Source organism: Panicum virgatum, chromosome 1N, assembly GCF_016808335.1.
Source record: "Panicum virgatum strain AP13 chromosome 1N, P.virgatum_v5, whole genome shotgun sequence".
In the NCBI taxonomy this organism is placed as follows: Eukaryota; Viridiplantae; Streptophyta; class Magnoliopsida; order Poales; family Poaceae; genus Panicum; species Panicum virgatum.
In genome coordinates this window covers 46,305,653-46,321,328 of record NC_053145.1, presented here as the reverse complement: position 1 = coordinate 46,321,328, position 15,676 = coordinate 46,305,653, and the positions used below count along the sequence as shown (strand labels likewise).

Sequence of the window (15,676 nt, the reverse complement as noted above, 5' to 3'; positions counted from 1 at the left end):
AATTAAAAGGAATACTTAATCCATTACAGAACTAAACAAAGGAGTATTATACATGAAACTTAAAAATTCGGACAACAATACATAGGTTTTCAACCGTCCTTGCGTTGGAACGCAGAATGCTCTAACGGATTTCATGCTGGCGCAGAAGAAGATGGCGGAGCTGAAACCTCCGAGTTTGGTGGTAATGAACCGTAACGCCGCAATAAATCCTCAAGATCAAACGGAGGTTCCTCGCTCCTTGCCATGCATTCTCTATATTCTTTTTCCAAATAACGGAGCGCTGCCCTATGAAAAGCACTAGGTTTTTTGGACCGACGACCTACTCGAGTTGTGCCCTTCTCTCCAGAAGGACAACGATCACCCCCACTGACGCCACTCCCTCAAGCTACTGAAGCCATATTTTACTGAAAAATACCTTTATTTTCCACAAAATTATAAATTCCTATCATTACAATGCAAATATTATTTACTATTACAATTACAATGATCAGATTAATAACTCTTAAAAATAACAATGAAATCATATAAAAAAGACGAAATGTATCATTAATTGAAAGAAATCTCTAATTAATTGAAATAAATCTCTATAACTTCTAATTACTTTGACACCCTTCAGTTCCAGGAGTAGACTCTTTTCAATATCCAGAAACCCTCTAGAAGAAAAAAAAAATCTTTATTTCTGAAAATATATATGTCAGTAACCTCAACCCTGCGGTGATGACACTGCCTTTCGGGGGGACACGGTGCGGTACAAGGATGTCACCAATCGGTCAGTCGCAGCACCAACATTTACGATTAATAGGCACAGCACTTGGCACAGACAGCGTGCTCGTTGATATGCTCTCAGTACAACAACGGACATGCTGACTGCGTCAAATGATGTCTTCTTATCAATCGGAAGTGCTGGTGATGCGACCAGCTGATTCGCGGCGTCCTTATAGCGCATCGTATATCCCCGAAAGGTAGTGCCATCACCGTTGGATGGAGATTAACGACATATACTTGTTTCGAAATAAAGATTTTTTTAGCTTCTAGATGGTTTCAATGTGAGCCTGAATAAATACATCACTAGAGTGTCAAAATAATTCATTCATAATACAAAAAATTCTAATATACTCATTTCATTAATTCATTCATGAATACAAAAATCAACTATCCACAATATGGTCATATATATAAGTACATCACATGAAGTGTCTACATTCATTCTAAAAATTTTTATTATCCACATACTCATCTAAATTTAAAAGAAAATCACACCTACATATGCAATCTAAATGTCCAAGAAATAAGCTAGCTACACATTTTCCCTATTTCTAAAACATGAAATGAGCTATACAAGCCAAGGAAGAAGAGAAAAACAAGCCCCAAACCTTTAGCGCCGATGGATGGACGGGGAATCAAATATCTTCACAAATGTGATGAAAAATGAGCAAGAACTCCTCTCTCCCGAGCCAAGAACAGCAAGAACAAGTGAGCTGAATGGCTCGGGCGGGGGGAGAGGGAAGGGGATAAGGGGGCCAAGGAGTTTTGTCCCGGTTGGAGACACCAACCGGGACAAAAGGTCTGGCCCGGCTAGCCGTTGGACCCGGGACAAAAGCCACATATTGTCCCGGACCCAAAAACTGCCGGGACAAATGTCCTGGAACAAAAGCTTATTCTGTAGTAGTGTTGGTTCCGGCCTGTCGCTATGCTACATGCTAAACGATCTGTCTTGTATACATAAGACGGGAGCCGCTGTGGGTCTCTTAAACTCAAAAAATCAGACGGCAGCACACACGATTAACCACGAACGTACTGTACTACCGCACTCGATCGCAGCATGCATCAACATACCGTATATTAATTTTGCTTGAGATGCGAAGGAAGGAGACAAGAGGATATATAGGATACCACAGCAATGCTATCTTGTTTGTGTGAGGCCAACAAGGATGAACCTTGGGAGGCGATGAAAGGGATTAGCGATGGAGCGCGTATACCGGATCGGAGCCTCGGAGGTAGAGGGAGGGCCTGGTAAACGACAAGAGAGGCCAGTTGCTGAGCAAACACCCCATGTGGTCTCGCCACGGCCGGCCTCGTCGATCGGCCAGTCATTCACTACTAAAAAATTAAATTTTATAAGCACGTAAAAATATATTTTCAAAGGCAGTACAATATGCCTCTCTATAAAGTCCTCGCAGCTAAAAATCGATTATAGGTATGGATAACGTACCCGTGCCTACAAAATAATTTCTAAAAAAAATTAGAAAAACTCAGAAACAACAAAAGAAAAAAGAAGAAAATCCTAGCTAACCAGCTGCCACCACAAGCCCTCTGCTAGAAGAAATATGCACACTTGCATAAACAAGGGTTCAAACCTCTTACCTCCATCTTCGCGTTTATCCTCCTCTCCATCATACTACACAATCATTTGTGACTATGAGATAAGTTATTCTTTATATTAACTCTAAAATTGATTTGTAGGGTCGGGGTCTGATATCACCTGCCTCTAAAAATATTTCTCTATTTTATTCTAAAAATTCATTTAAATCTTTATATATAGCGGAACAATTGAAACTTCTACACTATGCTTATTGTGAACTATAGATATAGAAAAAATATACCAAATGTATTTGAGTGTATATAAAGGTTAAGATTGTGGAAACTTGAAAATATGACTTGAGTTGTACGAGACACTATATAGTCATAGCTATATATAGGGCACAACTAGTAAATGATCTTGTGATCCTAAATGGTCTTAAATGAATAATGTAGAAACTATAAAATTTTAGATCTTACAACAACTTTGATATGGAACTATTCTACATCCGGAGTGGTTTGAAAACAAATCAAAACTTGTAGATTTTGAAACTAGAAAACTTATGATAATTTTTGGACTATTAAATGACCTAAAATGAAAAAGTTATCAACTTTAAATTTTAGATCTAGTCAAACTCTACAATTTTGGTAAAAGTTTGTCTTCATTTGTGATCATATGAAAAACACTTATAAATTTTAGTATGGATTTTTAGTAGCGCTTCTATCCGCCGGTCCGGCCCCAACCTAGCTAGAAGCCTGCTAGAAGCTAAACCTGCCAGCTCCGCGTCACTCCTCGCTGCTGGTGGTGGTGATATAGCTAGCTGCTGGTGTTCGGTCAGAGTCCCCGGTGCCCAGCTGCAAGGACAACAAGAGCAGGACTAGTTCAGTAGTACCTGCTTCAACATCATCGTCTCCCCCCGGGCGCAATAGAAGGTCGTACATGTTACACCTAATTAATTTCCTTATTAAGCAACCATTTAGATTCTTAATTTGCGCTAGTGTATCCTTTCCTGTTTTGCTCATGACGCAGATCATAGTTGCGGAGAGCTGTAAGCTCCGGCCGACGTCCAATCAAGAGGAAGAAGAAGAAGCGAGATGTGGGAGTCGGAGAGCGAGAGCCACGCCGGTGAGCGGGGGCTCGTCCCCGTCGGCGGCGGCTCATCTGGCCGGCACGAGGGACTCAAGAACGACGGCTTTGTTCGCCGAGACCACTCCTGGTAATTAAATACATCAGTTAGTTACTTTGGTCATCAAAGCCCCCTGGGGTTCCCATCTGCATACTTGTTTCTTGTTCTTGTTCAAGCTAAGTGATCATTTTCACCGTATCGACGATTTGATGAGCAGGTACGTCAACAGAGATATTCCTAGCGATCTGCTTGTCAAAGTGGGAGATGTCAGCTTTCATCTTCACAAGGTATAGCAGTAGACAGTCTCTTGATAATTCTCTTTTGCGTTGCCTGCTTCATGGTAGAGGAGATGGAGAGTCTCTCCTGTGCTTCAGAGAGAACTCGAGCATGCATGTGTGATGTGTCATTCTACTTATGTATGATACAAATAAAATCTTTGCTAGTTTCCTATTTTGTTCTGTGATCAATAACACATCACCTATCACCGGTGCACACACTTGCTGCGTGTGACACTGACGTGGCCAATCAATGCGTACCTGCAGTACCCGATGATCTCCCGGAGCGGCCGGATGAGCCGCATCATCTACGAGACGGCTTCCGTGGCGGCGGCGGCCGCGGACCCGGACACGGCGGCCGTGGGCCTCGACGACGTCCCCGGCGGCACGGACTCCTTCGAGCTGGCGGCGCGCTTCTGCTACGGGATGGCCGTGGACCTGACGGCGGCCAACATCTCGGGCCTCCGCTGCGCCGCCGAGTACCTGGAGATGACGGAGGACCTGGAGGAAGGGAACCTCATCTTCAAGACGGAGGCGTTCCTCAGCTACGTGGTGCTGTCGTCGTGGCGGGACTCCATCGTGGTGCTCAAGAGCTGCGAGGGCCTCTCGCCCTGGGCCGAGAACCTCCAGATCGTGCGCCGCTGCAGCGAGTCCATCGCCTGGAAGGCCTGCGCCAACCCCAGGGGCGTGCGCTGGGCGTACACCGGCACCGGCGGTGGCAGGCCGCCCCGGGCTACTGGCCCCGGCGCCGGCGGCGGCACGGCGAGCCCGCGGTGGAACCTCGGTGGCGGCGGCGGCAGCGGCGGCGGTGGGGACTCCAAGGAGTCGAGCCCCAGCCGGCAGGCCGTGCCGCCGGCGGATTGGTGGTTCGAGGACGTGTCCGTGCTCCGGATCGACCACTTCGTGCGCGTCGTCACCGCCATCAAGGTCAAAGGTACCAGCCGCTTAACCACACTGTTATCACCCTACTGTCTCATCAGCCAGTTGATCTCTGATTAGTAGCAGTGGAAGCTATTTACTCGCCCGTTCCAAATTACTAGCAGTAAGTTTTGGCTTTTCTACGTACATCAATGGATTTGGGATGGAGGGGAGTAGGTTTCAATCGATGGGTGATAAACGTACTGATGCTGCTACATGAGTGCAGCTTGGATTGTTAGCACGGTTCAGTGCTCCTCCTGTTGGGAAGAAAATCAATTTTTTTATCAGAATGCAAAAAGAATAAACAAAATCTTCATGATGAAGTGTCATGAATAGTGGAGCACAGTGGAAGTTGTTCAAGTAATGCCAAGACACTGCCACAATCATATTAGTTGGTGACAGTGATGCTGGGCCTAGCTAGGAGGGAGTAGCGACTAGCGACTCCATATCAGGCGGAGTTTAGTTCCTTGAAAAGTGACTACAGTATCTATCACATCGAATTTTTGGACACATATATGGAGTATTAAATGTAGTTGAAAAATAACTAATTACACAGTTTAACTGATTAGAACGAGACGAATCTTTTAAGCCCAATAAATCTATGATTGGACATTAATTACCAAATAACAACGAAATGTGCTACAGTAGCCAACTCCTAACTTTTCCACCAATTAAACGCGGCCTCAACCCTTCTTCACTCACATGGTTACACTATTTTCCCTTTTATTGAAATCATCAGTAATCACACATATTTTCTACATTTGAAATTGCACGGTAATAATTTAAGTAACAGTAAAAATTCTGCTAGATTTGTGATGAAGTCTACTTTGAAAATCCTAGTACAATTTGATTCCACGGGGAAACCTCTACTTCCAGTCAGGTTGAGTTTTTGTAATTTGATCCTCCTCTACCTCCAAAAACAACACAAAGTAAGCTAGCCCTCGAACTTTCAAAACCAGTGGAAATTGCGGCAACTGTTGTTTTCTAGGTGGTTTTGAGTGATGTTGCAGGATATTCGCAGGCACTTCACTCATTTTAAGTGACATATACCAGTCACATCATCCTCTCCATTCTCTTGAACATGCCGGCAAGATCACTAGAAGATGTGGGAAAGGGACGCATCGAGGTCCTTTCTCACTCAAGATGAATGCAGAGATCATATGTGGTTAAAACATTAGTCTTGGGCATATTTTGCATTGGTTGAGACTTGGGAGATTAAAAAAAGCTTTTTTTTTCTTTCCAATTTTGTTGCGCATGATTGGGGCAGGAACGTAGGTTAACCTGGATCATTGGATCCTAGATCATCACAAACTCGCAAGACAAAGGATGCAAATTTAACTTGCCAGTTTGCATGAACAGGAATTAATGTTTCAGAACATGTATGAAACTTGAAGCCAATTTGTTGTTGCATTATATTTTCGTGGATAGGCATGCGGTTCGATCTCATCGGCGCGGCGATCACCCACTACGCGTCCAAATGGCTCCCGGGGCTGACCAAGGACGGGCCCCACGGCGGCGCCCTCGACGAGCCCTGGGCGCAGGCGTCCCCCGGCGGCGGCCTCCACATGATCATCGCCGGCGGCGGCGGCAAGGACGACATCGCGGCGAGCGCGCCGGCGCGGGAGCAGCGCATGGTGGTGGAGAGCCTGATCAGCATCATCCCGCCGCAGCGCGACAGCGTCTCCTGCGGCTTCCTCCTCCGCCTGCTCCGCCTCGCCATCATGCTCAAGGCGGCGCCCGCGCTGGTCACGGAGCTGGAGAAGCGCGTGGGCATGCAGCTCGAGCAGGCCGTGCTGGCCGACCTCCTCATCCCATCCTCCGGCCGCGCCGAGACCGCCTACGACGTCGACCTCGTGCAGCGGCTCGTCGAGCACTTCCTCGTGCAGGAGCAGACGGAGCTGGCGTCGTCCAGCCCCGGCCGGGGGGAGCCGGCGGCGGCGGCGGCGCCCGAGTACTACGGCGCGAGGACGGCCGCGGCGGGGGCGGGGCTGAACGCCAAGGCGCGCGTCGCCAGGCTGCTGGACAGCTACCTCTCCGAGGTCTCCCGCGACCGCAACCTGTCGCTGACCAAGTTCCAGGTGCTGGCCGAGTCGCTCCCGGAGTCGGCGCGCACCTGCGACGACGGCCTCTACCGCGCCGTCGACTCCTACCTCAAGGTAATCAATCAATCACCTTGGCTGCTGCTGCTGCTGATTGCTTCTTCATCCTTGCGATCTATGGAGCCATGGAGATGGTGACCCGATGCGATGAGCAGGCGCACCCGACGCTGACGGAGCACGAGCGGAAGCGGCTGTGCCGGGTGATGGACTGCCAGAAGCTGTCGTTCGACGCGTGCATGCACGCGGCGCAGAACGAGCGGCTGCCGCTGCGGGTGGTGGTGCAGGTGCTCTTCTCGGAGCAGGTGAAGATCAGCAACGCGCTCGCCGGCTCCGGCGGCGGCGCCGCGCTGGGCAGGGCGCCGGACGCGGCCGCGCCGCCGCCGACGCGGCGGCAGCTTCTGGACGGGACGCCGCAGTCGTTCCAGGACGGGTGGGCGGCGGCGAAGAAGGACATCAACACGCTCAAGTTCGAGCTGGAGAGCATCAAGGCCAAGTACCTGGAGCTGCAGCACGAGATGGACGCACTCCAGAAGCAGGTGGAGCGCGGCGCGCCGTCGCCCGCGTCGGGGGCCAAGGCCGGCGTCGGTGGCGGCGCCGGCGGCAAGAACCAGGGGCCCTCGGCGTGGAGCAGCGGGTGGAGGAAGCTGGGCCGGCTGGCCAAGATGACCGGCGCCGACGCGGCGGGGCCCGACGGGCACGTGGCGGGGGCGCCCGGCGAGGCGCCGAGGAAGCCGCGGCGGTGGAGGAACTCCATCTCGTGAGCGCAGCAGCTTCGTAGCGAGCAGAGTAGACGGCGGCCTAGTAACTTGTAGCGGCTTCGCATCGATTTGAAGCGTGTAATAATAAGCTAATAAATCAGGTACAGCAGATTGCAACCGAACCGGAGTGGTTTCCACTTTCCATGGAGTCTCGAGATTGTGCCCATCTTGTGCTGTGCAGACTGTCTTAGCTAGGAGACGATCATCTGTTCCCGGTGTGCTGCAATTTACCGATCTGCTTACGAATTGGAAGGTAAAACTTCCGGCGACAGCACTGATGAAACTAGTGTCCATTATAAGAGGCAGCAAGCCGAACTACTATTAGCACATTCAACAGAGTATGTAGCCAGAATGCAAGATCTCCAAGAGTCCTAAGCAAATCAGCTTATTTGGAAGCAACATCTGTGAGCCAAGTAGGCCCCCAACATCTTTCTACAGCTAACAAATTTAAGAAGACAAGCAGCAGCCTTATCGATTCATAGCACCATGGAGGATAGCAAACATCCATCTGAAGCAAATCTGGGGCAAATCTGGCTCCTGGTCCTGGAGCAGCCTGCTAAAAGTTTCACTGAGAAAGTAGAAACTATCCCAAAGCTATTTTCTATACTAGGACAGGTTACCACCAGTCCCATAAATCATAGGACAATTCAGTCATCCCAAAGCTATTTTCTGTCAGAGGAACTGGGCACATTTCCATGTCTGCCTCCACCAGTAAATTGTCAGGCACATAAGTCATCCCAAAGCTAATTTCTGTCGAAGGAGTTTGAGATATTTCTGGAGTAGCCTGGGGCTTCTTGTTCAAGAAATGAAGGGTGGTGACAACAGTCATAATTTTTGCCCAACGTTGACGAGGCCGGGGGCTTTCCTGTGCTGGAGCGCTCTCCAGAACCTTGCCATGTGGAGGAACGTCATCTGAAAGAATAGCGCTCATCAGGTAACTACAATACAAAGTTTTTGCTAGATAGCTAGCAATGAAGTCAGAAAACAAAATTGTCCATATTGTTCCCTAGCTGCAATTGAATGGAAATGGGTATAGCACTGTTATGAGAAGCCACTGTAGTGCAGTTGGCTAGTCTCCTTGGGGAAGAGCTAGCTGGATGGAGTTTAAACCCCGGTTTCTTGCTTTTGTTCAGGTGCGGTATTTATTACCTCCCTTCAGACCACCTCATTTGTTTTATATAGCACTGTTATCATTCTGAGAGCATCTCACAGGAAGACTCCACGAGCAATTGATTTCCACGTAGCTGGCATGAACAAATTGGAAATTCATTTTTTGTTTAAAAAATGCATTAGCAATTCTGTTGCTTTTAGATGTACCATCCTGAAGACTCCTGAAAGTGATCGGGTGCTCTAGCCTAAGAGGGGGAGGGGGTGAATTAGGCTCTAATAAAAACTTTGACCTATGGCTCCAACTAGTTTGCACAAAACTTAAACTAAAACGTGCTATCTAGATGTGCAACTAGGTTGTTCTAGTGTGAAACCCCTATCCCAAAAGAGTTTAGCAACCTATAGACTTTCCTATCAAGAAACTATTCTATGAAAGTAAAGGCACACAAATTGCTAGTATGAAATGCGGAAGCTTAATGAGCGGGATAGGAGATAGCAAACTCTTGACGCGGGTGTTTATCCCGTGGTTCGGTTAGCCACAAAGGCACACCTACATCCACGTTGTTGTAGCACTCACTAAGAGTATTGCTACTCGGCCACCAAGTCTCTTCCGTAAACACAATCACGGTCACCTTAGCCCCGGGTTCCACTAAGGAGCTTCTCCACAAAGGATGGGGTCTCCACGTCCCCCGCACAAAGATGTCGTCGCCGCTCCACACCAAGTCAGAGGGTCGATGACGTTGCCGGCGAGCTCCACAGCTCCAAGGGGACGGCACACCAAGCTCTTCTTTTGGTTCACTAAATAACCTCAGCACAAAGGCTCAAGGCCTTGCAATCTCACTCACTAAGAGCTACTCTAGCACTCACACTTTACAAGACTAGTGCTAAAAGCTAAGGATATGGTCAATGGGCTCTTGTATGGCTTGGAGATGATCTTGTGTGTTTGTGTGACTTCTAGCAACTCCAGCAAACTTCAAATGGCCGGGGTGAGGCATATATATAGGCCACCAAGTCTTGTAGCCATTGCTCCAACGGTCAGCAGAAAATATGCGTATCATCGGATGAACCGATGCCTCTGGCAGGGGTAGCGTCGGTTCATCCGGTCTCTCTCAGACCCGAAGTAGCCGTTGAGTTTCTGGCGTAGTCTGCGACCCCACCGGTTTAACCGATGACCTGGCGTCGGTTCAACCGGTCACTCAACTAGCCGTTGGCCTCTTTCTCTCTTGCTGACGTCATTACACCGGTGCTTTGCTCCGATGCCTCGCCGGTTCAACCGGTGCTGAAGATTTGGCTCCTGGTCGCTTAACATCGTCTCTGGAACATGGTATGTTGAATGCACCGATGCCTATCTTGAAGCCGTCGGTTCAACCGGTGCTTCTCTTGATCTTCACATGATCTCCAGAGGCGCACAGACTTGTGCCTATAGCTAGGCCGTCGGTTCATCCGACAACCATCGGATGCACCGATGCTTAGGCATCGGTTCAACCGGTGCTACTGATTTCTGCAGAACTCGTCCAATTCAATATTTCTTTGAGTTCTTTCTTCGTGTTTTGCTTTGCATGGCCTTTTTACTTCATCCCTGGGATCTAGAAATGTTCACTTAACAATACCATTAGTCCCATTGATTGCGTTGTTAATCGATCACCAAAATCACTCGAAATGACATAAATGGTGCCATGTTCGTTTCAACTCCATTTTATATAGATATTTCTTTGAACTAGTTTTTACCATTTACATGAAAAACTACAATCATTCTATGAGCTCGTAAGATGCAATAGCTCAACCATGAACATTAATTATGGGTTAATAAAGTTTTTGCACTTCATTCATCCTTTACCATCAAGGATGCTTTTCTTACAAGAAAAAAATAGAAAATAAATAAAAATATTTGTTGGCAAGGGTTCCTGCTTTGGATGATTCCTTTAGTATAATCAATTTAAGGCATGTATGGAGGGGGGGGTGCTCTAGGAAATCTAAGGATTTTGTTCAAGTTCATACTAAATCATCTGACTAAGGCATCTCGTGGGAAGATCCAGGTTGCTGACTTGCTATCATTAACTACAGACATCCATACATTAACATTATTTTTTTCCCAAGAAGTGAATAACTAGCCATGTTTGTTGGCTTTAGCTGGAATAGGACATCGACCTGAAAAATCCAACATTTTTATCTAGGTTCTTACTCAATGCTCGCTACACCAGGTAGTATTAGTAGTATTCATCTGGTTGGGAGATTTCCTTTAGTACAACGACATAACTGAATCCATTTCATTAAGAGGTTAATAAATGAACCCATTTCAAAGTTCGGTAGCTAATGCTAGCTACACCAGGTAAGTTAAGAACAAAGTTATGCGTATTGCGTACTTTATTTATCAGTCTTCATCACTAATAATTTTAACGGTTCGCTATACAAATAACACAATTAAGAAAGTATGCTACATGAGTTTATAAGCTTGGATTTCAGAGAAGAAGTTTATGATTTCCAAATGATAACTTGAACTTTAAAACTGAAAAAGAACAAAATATCATTGCTTGTCTGAACTCCAAATGTGTATGTTTGGAAATTTTTTAAATTAATATTAAAAATCTATGCATATTTGTTTTGAAAGATCTTTACACATGAAAAAAGAAAAATAAAAGCAGAAAATCAATAGATTTTCCGGCATGTCACATTATTAGGATATAAGGACTTTCTCATTGGAAACATAAATTAATTTAAGGAGAAACAAAAATAGAAGGTAATTAGAATTAACCAGATGCTAACCATGAAACCTTGTCATCAGTGGTGAAGGGCATTGTGGCGTTGAACATGATCCTCGCAGGTATCTGTTTCGCTTATCTTCAACCATAACCTGATGTTCATTAAATGATTTTTTTTAATTCATACTGAACAAGTTTCAGATTGTCATATGCTTCCTTCTTGGACACTTCCACTAAACCCTGATATGTACAGAAAAAAAAACTTAATTTCTCAAAATATTCAAAAGCTTATATACATACATGCATGGATCATGTTTGTTTTTGTATAGATCTGCTACTATGTCATCATAAATAAAAACATAAATATGGATTCTATTTAGTAACTTTGATTAGTTGAAGTACCACAATTTTTCAGTCATTGAACTGGGATCCAACATAATTAATATATTTCAGGCTTACTTGAGTTGAGCTGTTGGAGAACAATATAACGTACATACATATGAAAAGTAGTACATGGACATGGGTGCAGGTGTCAGTGTCCCACTCGGATGCGAGTATCTGATTCAGCAGATTTTCTTAGGACACACCAAATACTACTTGGAATCCGACACCGGTGCGGGGTGTCTACTGTTTAACTCAGCGAAAAATTAGGACACGGGTGTCTGGGTAACAATGACTAACAGTTGGGTCTAAAATTTATATATCTACCCATCTTAATCATAAGATACAAGACAAGACATGATAAACATTATTTTCTAGAATTCAGAAGATCCTCCCCTGCATGCTCTGGATATAATGGGTGAATTCATATGCCAATTTGATTGCATAGATGCGATATCATAAAACGTAATGCACTAATATTAGTTTGACTTCAGATTAGCAGAAGAAACCTTCGTAATTGTTATAATAGTTACTTAGAAGGATTGCAAATTTGCAGGTGCGTAGTTCGATACAGCTACTTTTGAAGATATACAAGAATTTCATCGCTATTTAGGCCAAACAGAAGAGAGGACATCAAACCATCATCATGATCAAAGCGTTCTGATATAGCTACTTAAATATTTCTCTAGGAGCATTTAGCCGTTCATAAACATTTGAGCACATAGATGGGAGAACTTCACAAAAATGCAGATCCATTTAATGCTCAAATTAATTCATAGCATTTAAATTACATTTTGACTCATCTCAAGAAAAGAACAAAAATAGTGAGAACCCATTTAAGGAGATTTATTTTTCTTTTGAAGGAAAAAAACCTATATGCGAAGTAGCAAAGATCAGAATAGCAATTACCTTCTGAGTATCATTAAGTTCCTCATAAGAAGTGTATTTACCATTGAATTTTGCACCAACAATTTTATAAAGAGAATCGAAGAACATTGTAGCATCCTTCGCAGGAATATCATAAGAATAACGTCCATGTCCTGGTTTGCAACTAAGAGCATGTTTAACAATGACGTTCCAATCATGGTCTGAGATACTTTTACAATCCTATATAGGGCAATATGAAACAGGTTGAGTAAGATACATATTAATGTTGTAGAAAGCTATGCAAATGAGCTGATTATAAAACTTGAGTTTTCTTACGTTGCGCAGACGGTTTGCATCCATATTGTAGAACCACAAAAAATCGTGAACCTGATTTATATGCATCTTCTCTAGTAGCCTGTGCCTGTCACCATTTTCATGAATTTTCTGCAGTTTATATATCGGGTCACTCAAAGATGGATGAGGATCCTTCCTATTTGCTGAAAAATACAAGACATCAATTATTATATAGTCCAGATAGTTTTAGAGTGTTAAGTCTAAAAACTATACAAACAAATGATGTTGTGAGTTCCTCTTTGAGTAACTAGATTTGTTTACCACCCTTGTTGAAAACAAAGGTGCTGTGTAAAATAATCATATCAAAAGGGTAAAATAAAAATAATAGCAGAGGATGATAATAATATAGTGTCTTTGCATTCATTCATACTTACTTAGCTAGATTAACAATAATCATTTGCTAGACTCATATATCTGTTTAACCGAATACATACAAGACGAGAAATGTTTACATGAATAGAAACATGTATGAGCATATCCATTTTATTATTATGATGGACTTGTGGAAACTTACAGAAACCCCGACCAGACTTTATGGTAAAGGGTTCAGAAATTCCTTCCAGGATTTTTTCTTGTATATTATCATCAGTTTCCATGACTCCCAACCTGAATTTCCTGCCTGGAACATTGTCTTGGATTTTATACCACAGAGGTCAGCCACACCATTTTGAAGCCTTACATACAGGTCACTGGCAAGCAAAGGTGGTTTCGAAGTACGGCCATATACTATGATGTTAGGAAGGATTCTCTACTCCACTGCTCCTTATTCTCCTTGTTAAACTCACCATCCTGCACAACAATCTTAACTTGAAGTGAGGATAATGGTCCATCTGTGATGATCTTATTGTCATGATCATATATAGCGACTGTAATAGGGTTGCCATCATCTGCCATTATGACATGTCCTGAGTACATGTCCTTTGCAGCACTTGTTCTCGAATTTCAACCGACATGTTCTAACTTTGCTTTGATGAGACAAGGCCCTAAAAAATTATGTTAACCAATCAAGTCAAGCACTTCTATATTTTCACCCAATCAGAATTACTTATGATATGCAAAGCTTTTGCCCCACGAGATAAAGTAGCAATATATTATAAAACAACAATTTCCTACCTCAGATTACTGTTTGCTGGAACATGGTCTCCAGGTCACAGAAATAGATTTGCATTGATTATTCAGAAAGAAATAAAAACAAATGCAGCTCAGAGATGGCACTAATGGTTTTATACTCGTTAGTCCTAAAAAGAATAGTTTCCATCTTCAGTGTTTAGTTCAATGTTTGACTGCCTTTGCTAGCTTGTAGCCATTGGTTCAGATCAATCAAATTATCATAAAGCATTCAGATAAGAGCGTGCATTGACTAAGAAAACCAAGAACAAAAAGGAAGGACCTATATGATTTCAGACAGTCACAATCAAAATTGCGTGAAACTGAAAAACCACTTAGCCAATCACATCATGTCTGCACAAAGAGCCTCCAAGCATAAATGCTGCAACATGAAAGTAAATGGTTACCGAAATCAAGGTGTTGAACTTGAACTGCTCCTGGATCAGCTGTTCCATCCTCCTATTTTGCTCACTGATCTGCTCCTTGAGCTGCAGTTGGGAATTCTGATAGAATTCTCGCATCTCCCTCTGCAAGGTTTTGCTCTCCTCGATAAAGCCCTTCGTCATACAATGCATTTCCTTCTTGAGGATCTCAATCTAGGCCTCATAGAAATCTTTTGAACCCCTGCCATGCACAAGGGACATGGAGCATGTCAGGAAATTTGTTGTTCCGGGATCTTTTGAAAACCAAGAAAACCATGCCTAGTTACAAAAACCATTTTGCTGAACCAGCTGCCGAACCATGCCCAGTTCTATCTCCCCTGCCTCAATTATTTTCGTGGGGTTTTACCTCTACGCAGCGAGGGCATATAAAGGGGATGTTTGGATCCAAATGCTAATATCCAAAAGTGCTAAAATTTAGCATTAGTGTATCCATTCCAAACATAAGTACAATAATGGGGTGGGCTAAACTTCAGCCAAGACTAAATTTTTTTTTATTAAGGATACGAATGCTAAAGGGTACTTCAAGTTTATCACTCAACTTTAGCCCATCCAAACACGTCCTTAAATGGAAGCAAATCACGGGAGCTAGCTACAGTAAAGAACTAGTACTAGCTACTTAGAGCAGGAGAGGCATGGAGGTTTAACAGCTCGCACGTAGGGGGCTGATGAACTCACTGGTGGCGGAAGCAGCAGGGCCGCCGTCCAGCTCCTCCTCCTCCTCCCTGCCCCGACGAGGCCGAGAGAGCGACATTGCCAGAGCTGGAGAGGCAGAGATCGGGGGAAACGCGGTCGGAGGGAGAGCAGAGGAGGAGACGACGACGACGGGTGGCAGCGACGCGTGATGTTGCAAGTGGGACACTTTGATATGAGCTTACGGCTAAGCTCGCAAGCTTGAGCTCGTGGATTTATACGCGGGGAAGCGGGGTCGGGGAGGAATACTCGCGCGCTTTTCCTCCGGTCGCGAGGGCTAAAAGAATTGGAATTAGAAAAGGGGAAAAAATTTAAGCGAGTGTTCTTACGACACCTGTTCGTCGCTCTATTGGTCGTCCTCCCAAGTCAGTCGTCCACTCGTCTGTCTCGTTGGCACTTCAGCACTTGTGCGCGTGATCCGGTGAGGAGTGTGCGCGTGACGCCCTTGATGCTTCAGCTTAGACCCTGTTGGTTCATAGGACTTTTGTAATAAATCCCTAGGATTTTAGAGGCTAAAAAAATCAAACAGGAGAGATTTTTTGGACTAAAATGT

The 15,676-nt window shown here is 44.7% G+C and overlaps 2 protein-coding genes across 6 annotated transcripts; one reads left to right on the top strand and one right to left on the bottom strand.

The window, feature by feature from the left end:
• The first annotated feature begins 3,035 nt into the window (after window positions 1-3,035).
• On the top strand, window positions 3,036-7,641 carry LOC120656145 (coleoptile phototropism protein 1-like). The gene is made up of 6 exons (XM_039934170.1): window positions 3,036-3,231; window positions 3,329-3,515; window positions 3,643-3,712; window positions 3,968-4,634; window positions 6,047-6,774; window positions 6,873-7,641. Exons 2-6 carry the CDS (start codon window positions 3,394-3,396, stop codon window positions 7,476-7,478), a joined length of 2,193 nt encoding a protein of 730 aa, XP_039790104.1. The 5' UTR covers window positions 3,036-3,231; window positions 3,329-3,393; the 3' UTR covers window positions 7,479-7,641.
• A 146-nt stretch (window positions 7,642-7,787) lies between these two features.
• On the bottom strand, window positions 7,788-15,375 carry LOC120656147 (calmodulin-binding protein 60 B-like). Of its 5 annotated transcripts, XR_005667821.1 has the most exons (7): window positions 15,109-15,375; window positions 14,398-14,614; window positions 13,398-13,866; window positions 12,866-13,026; window positions 12,572-12,769; window positions 11,346-11,521; window positions 7,788-8,387 (listed from the first exon to the last, which is right to left on the bottom strand). XR_005667821.1 is itself a non-coding variant. In XM_039934172.1 (6 exons), the coding sequence occupies exons 2-5, from the start codon at window positions 13,477-13,479 to the stop codon at window positions 11,444-11,446; spliced, it is 519 nt and encodes a 172-aa protein (XP_039790106.1). In that variant the 5' UTR covers window positions 13,480-13,866; window positions 13,997-14,381; the 3' UTR covers window positions 7,788-8,387; window positions 11,346-11,443. The 5 variants fall into 5 exon arrangements, 2 of the variants coding, with proteins under 2 accessions (XP_039790106.1, XP_039790107.1); XR_005667822.1 differs by lacking the exon at window positions 13,398-13,866 and having other exon boundaries at window positions 15,109-15,373; XM_039934172.1 differs by lacking the exons at window positions 14,398-14,614; window positions 15,109-15,375 and adding an exon at window positions 13,997-14,381.
• Window positions 15,376-15,676: the final 301 nt, after the last annotated feature.